The 6,000-nt window shown below is 43.8% G+C and overlaps 2 protein-coding genes across 3 annotated transcripts in view; one reads left to right on the plus strand and one right to left on the minus strand.

Annotated features, from left to right (window-relative positions):
* Nucleotides 1–6,000, plus strand: part of LOC309345965 (gap junction delta-2 protein-like) — a 160,890-nt gene that overhangs the window by 20,284 nt on the left and 134,606 nt on the right. The window lies entirely within an intron of this gene.
* Nucleotides 1–6,000, minus strand: part of LOC309345969 (homeobox protein otx5) — a 62,326-nt gene that overhangs the window by 8,792 nt on the left and 47,534 nt on the right. For both annotated transcript variants that reach the window (XM_081869502.1, XM_081869501.1), the window contains exon 4: nt 4,910–5,158. In XM_081869502.1, coding sequence (XP_081725628.1) covers nt 4,910–5,006 — 97 coding nt within the window. In that variant the 5' untranslated portion in view covers nt 5,007–5,158. The remainder of the gene's footprint in view (nt 1–4,909; nt 5,159–6,000) is intronic.

The raw sequence follows: 6,000 nt of genomic DNA on the forward strand, positions 1-6,000 counted from the left end.
CCTAGTATCACACACTACCAACCCAGCCTTTCTCAACCTGGGATCTCCAGATGTTGTTGGACTACAACTCCCATCATCTCTAGCCAGCAGGTCAGGGATGATGGGAGTTGTAGTCCAACATCTGGAAATGTTGAGAAAGGCTGCTGTATTCACCACACCACCCTGGTTCCAAGGAGCTGAAGAATCTCCCTCTCCCCGCATTTTATCTAGATGGGAGGGGTATATTATTATTATTATTATTATTATTATTATTATTATTATCCTCAAAGCAACCATGTGCTTGGGGTGACAGGCAGTGAGTGGCCTAAAGTTAGCCAGAGAGCCTAGTGGCTCAGGGGGGCTTTGAAGTCCTGGTCAAGCACTATAACCACTACACGACACTGCCTCTCTTCAGGGAAATCCTGCCGGCCATTGCAGGATCTTCTGACGGAGGAATTCCTGATGAGCATCTAAGCTACTTTCCCTCCACTGCCTTTCCCAACACGGAGTCGCCAGAGGTGGCTGCATCACAATTCCTACCATCCCTGACCGTTGACCATTCTGGCTGGGATGAGGGGAGTCCAGCAATAGCTGGAGACCCCAGGCTGCGAAGGGAGGCTGCAGGGATTTCCAGGGACTGGACAGCTCAAAAGCAACATTTTGCCAAGCTGGAAGAAGGAGCTGAGCTTCTTCTCAGGGATACTTTGCACTTATTTGGGAAGCTTTTAATGTTTGATGTATTACAGTATTTTAATATTTTTTTGGAAGCCACCCAGAGTGGCTGGGGAAGCCCAGCCAGATGGGAGGGGTATAAATTATTATTATTATTATTATTATTATTATTATTATTATTATTATTAGATAGAAGTTGTTTATTTTAAAGCTATTGTGACTTTTCAAACTGGAGCAGATTGTTACTATTAATTTTTTATTATAATTTTTATGTGCGTTGGGAGCCCCCATAGTGGCTGGGGCAACCCAACCAGATGGGCAAGGTAATAATAATAATAATAATAATAATAATAATAATAATAATAATAGCTATCACAGTAGGTCTTGCTGTTAACTATTTGAGCCCACCCAGGGACAAATGTGGGCAGGGGGTTGGACTAGATGACTCTGGGGGTGCCTTCCACCTCTACAATTCTCCAATTCTGTACACAGCAGCTGGCTTGCACAAAAGCTCCACCAGCAGTTGCTGAGAGAAACAGCCGGCAAAGGGCGTCCCAGAATAAGCTGCTTGGAGGTGGTTGGGTTGGTTGTTTTTTTTTTTTTTTAAAAAAGCAGTGTATACATTTTGATAATAAATCAATTAAATACCAAGGTGGGGAGAGAAGGTAGAAAGCCGTCATTATTATTATTATTATTATTTTATGTGCCGCACATCTGACTGGGTTGTCCCAGCCACTCTGGGCGGCTCCCAACAGAATATTAAAAACACAATAAAATACCAAACATTAACAACTTCCCTATATGGGGCTGTCTTCGGATTGGTTTACCCTGAGTAGCTGGATGTCATCCTGTTTATTTACCATGACAAGTGGTCACCTGACCTGACAGCTTCCTTCCACCCAGGCTAAGCTTATTTGGGGTAGAGATTTTCCGCTGCCACCTCCCAAATCACTTGCTATCTCTTATCTTGATTAGATATAGTTGTTCTCCCTCTTATCACTTCATTCCCCCTGATGAGATAAAGTTGTTTATTTCACATCGAAATCACCCATTCCCAAACTTAACGCCTTTTCTTTCTTTTTCACCCAAAGTGATATTGGTTGCCAAGGAAGTGGATGACCCAATGAAAGACCCTTTGCAGTCTTTGGATGGGAAAATTGCAGCCCTCTGGGTTCTTCACAGAATTTCTAAGAGCTGGAAGGGACCCAAAGGTCATCTAGATCTCAACCCTTGTTGTACTCCAAATCCCATCAGCCATGGCCAGTGAAGATGGGACTTATAGTCCAAAAGCATCTGGAGAGCCACAGGCCCACCCCTCCCAATTCCAGTGTCTATTGAGAAGAAGAGATGTAAAATACAATAAAATTGAATAGGTGATCATCCCATTTTCAGCTGGGCAGATGTGGCCTTGGGCATTCAAAGCCTATGGCTTTACATCTCAGATTCTCAGTAAATCCGTTAGGTGGCCTGGGGCAAATATGGAAATGAGCCTCCCAGGGTTGTGAATACACCTGACTTTTATTTAAATTACTCCCTTTTTTTGGCAAGGAGCACAGCTCAGAGGTGGAGCTTTGCTTTTCTATGAAGGTTCCAGGTTCAGTCCCTGACATTAGCAGGGAGGGCTGGCAAACTAAGGCCCAGGGGCCCAATTGCGTTCTAAATCTGGCCCGTGGACAGTCCGGGAATCAGCGTGTTTTTACATGACTAGAATGTGTCCTTTTATTCTTTTTATTTTTCTTTATTATTATTAATAATAATAATAATAATAATCTATTATTTATTATTTATACCCCGCCCATCTGGCTGGGTTTCCCCAGCCACTCTGGGCGACTTCCAACAGAACACTGCATCTCTGGGTTATTTGTGGGGCATAGGAATTCGTTCATTTCCACCCCCAAATATAGTCTGGCCCCCCCACAAGGTCTGAGGGGCAGTGGACTGGCCCCCTGCTGAAAAAGTTTGCTGACCCCTGCCCTAGAGAAAGGCTGCCAGTCAGTGTAGGGCAGTACTGACCTCTGAACTAGATCAGGGGTCAGCAACCTAAGGCCCACGGCCCAATCGCCTTCTCAATCTGGCCCGCGGATGGTCCGGGAACCAGCGTGTTTTTACACGAGTAGAATGTGTCCTTTTATTTAAAATGCATCTCTGGGTTATTTGTGGGGCATAGGAATTTGTTCATATTTTTTTCATCATATAGTCCGGCCCACCACATGGTCTGAGGGACAGTGGACCGGCCCCCTTCTGACCCTGTCCTAAAGTCCTGCCCTGATGGTGCCAAGGCAGCCCAGGTTGCTGGCCACTAACCTAGATGCACCCCAATATATATGTTCTCCTCCTCTACCCCTCCCCATAGTAAGATCTTTTCTAGTTTCCTTCTGCTGAGGTCCCCTTGCAATCAATTTAATTCTCAAGATGAGCAAGGTATTTTCCCCCCTCCTGGCACAGACATCTAATTACTGCAGGATTTTTTCCCCTCCGCATAGAAGACTGTACCAAATTGGTTCCTGCCCATTGTGATCACCTGTGTGTCTACCTGAATTGGCTGATTTAAAGGGATCTCTTCCTAGGGATCCCCCCTGCTCTTTTTTCTATTGGTTCAGATCACCCCTCAGCCCCATGGAGGAAAGGCAGGATATAAAAGGGAACAGGAGGATAAATTTCTGTTTTCAAAAAGGGCCATGGAGCCCTTCTCTACGTAGAAGAGGCTTGGTCAACGGAATAATAATAACAAAAGAATATGGACTCTCCACTAATTTAAAGCAATATTAAAGGCTAGTTAGGGATGCATTAATATCTGCTTCTTTCTTCGCAATTATATAAGTTTTTAAAAAGCTGACTACCCTCTATTGGAGGCAGGTCACATGACAGAAAATATGGTCTAGCTTTATTTAGGAAGGTTTCCCCCACCAGGCAACAGTCTGGGATAAAAAAATTTTGTGACATTAACTAGGCAATGTTGCTATGAAGTTTAGCATCTATAACACTAAAAGCAATTATGTCCTGCTATTAGTTGCTTAGATTCTTAACCTGCTCCAGAAGCCCTGAACTAGGCAGGGGAGCAGGGAGTTATTGACTTAGGGGTTCCCCTTAAGTTTCAATTATTTCAGCGTCCAAAAATGCACTTTTGGGTAATCCACAAGGAATCTGTGAACATCCAGTGGTTTGCTTGGGGTTTGTTTGCTTGGGGGGCGTGGACAGCAAACTAGGATCCAGATAACATTATGGGCTTTTATAAGAGCACCCTGAGAACTTCGAATGAAGGGCAGTAATAATAATAATAATAATAATTAATAATAATAATAATGACTTCACTTTGGCTGAATCCTGCCCATTGTGATCATAAGTGTGTCTGCATGAATTGGCTCATTTAAATGAATCTCTTTCTAGGGAACCTTTGGAACTTGTAAACCACATGATGGGTTTAAAAAAATAATATGTAGCGGCTGCTACATATAAAAATCAAAATCTCAAATATATATATATATACTGAGAGGAGCAACTGATGCCTCAACAAACTGGAATGCAGAAGTCTTTCAACACATTTTCAACAAAATCTGCCCTGATGGTGGGAAGGCAATTTAAGCATCTATGAATGCAAAAAAACTGGAAATACCATCCCAAAACTGTTGACGTTTTTGAAAACATTTTTCATTCATTTAATTTATCATGGTCTCAGTACCTGAATATGAACCTCCAAAACTATTTTTATATTTAATTGTAAAATAAATATGTGTGTGTGTGTGTGTGTGCGCGCGCGCACACACACACACACACACATACTTATTTTACAATTAAATATAAAAATTGTGTGTGTGTGTGTGTGTTTGTGTGTATATATATATATATATATATATATATATATATATATACACACACACACACACACACATACATACTAAGGGCATCTTTAAACACATTTCATCTTTAAACACATGCAATTTGATAAATAGTAGAGTAAGAACATTTATCATGATGCACAATAATATAATTCAATATTTGCACATTCGGTTTGTTTTGATCCCCAAACCAAACAGGAAGCAGTTTCTATTCTCTTTCCCCCCACATTTGGCCAACTAGCTGAATTCTCCCTCGCTACCCGATACCCCAATTCATGGCGGGGGGGGGGGGGAATCCAGTTACGTCTCTCCATCCTTTGCCTACCAAGAACCAACTCAGTGATGCCCATCGCCCAAGTTTACTCCAAAACTGAAAACTGACCCAAAAAAAAGGGGGTGGGGAATCTTGCAAATCCACTTACTGGGGTACCCGACGGCCGAATGTAGCAAGTCCATGCCTGGCCCAGCCAAGGTGAGGCCGTTGACTGCATAATGTGGTTGCTTGATGTAGGACATCATGCTCAGAAGGTTGGGGTCCCCAAAGATCTCGCTGGGGAGAGAGGTCTTCTGCTGCTGCTGGTGCTTCTTCGGTCTTGATTCTTTTCCGCTGGCTGGCTGGAAGCCTCCTAGGTCACCCTGGTCCTCCACTCAGCACCCAAGGGCAGCTGGAACTGCAGCCAGGAGGCAAAGACAGACAAGACCAGGAGTTTAGTGGCCGCCTCCCCAAGGAGGGAGAGGTGGGGAGGAGAGGGAGGTTGACCAATGGAAAGCGAGAGAAGACACCACACCTTTCTGGTGTCCTTCTGGGCTAACCCTCCAGAGGTGGTCCATGTAAGGAGGACTCTGACTTTCCTGCAAAGCCTAGAACCTCACTGGCAGCCGAATAAATAAATAAACTACAGGGGTTTCTGTATCCTTTGGATATGGGATGGGGTGCCTTTTTCCTCCCACTCTGTATACTGCCTAGTTCCCCCCCTTTTTTTTTTAATTTGAATTGCACATTACCACACAGTCAGTAATGATACAGAGAAAGCTGGAGGGTTTTTGGGGGGAGAGATTGGGATTTTAGCAACTCAAAAGGGGGGTCTAATGGGTACCAATAGGCCATCAGGCCCATGCTTTTGAGGGTCTATTATTACCTAAATGAGCAGGTTAAGTCAACACATTAAGGACTCACAGTGGTGCCTTGGGTTTTTGGAGGGGGAAAGGATTCTGGAGGCAGGGAAGGATTCTGCACAGCTTTTGGTAGAAGTTTGGCCTCTCAAATGCAATGCTTTGCAACATACAGCCGTTCTGTTGCTTCCCTCCTCCTGAGAATAGTTCCCCCCCTCAAACTTCTGAGGGTTTTGGTTTTGTTTTTGTTTTTAAAAAAGGAAGCAAACAATTCTAAGGGAACTGTGGTGTAGTGGCTGACTGAATCTGAAAGTCCTGAGTTCAAATCCTGCCTTAGCCTCATTTCATCCACTCCCCTGCCCAGTCCACTACAGCATGATGATGATAATACTGACCTCAA

Source organism: Podarcis erhardii (genome assembly GCF_964252035.2).
Source record: "Podarcis erhardii genome assembly, chromosome: 7".
Classification (NCBI taxonomy): domain Eukaryota; kingdom Metazoa; phylum Chordata; class Lepidosauria; order Squamata; family Lacertidae; genus Podarcis; species Podarcis erhardii.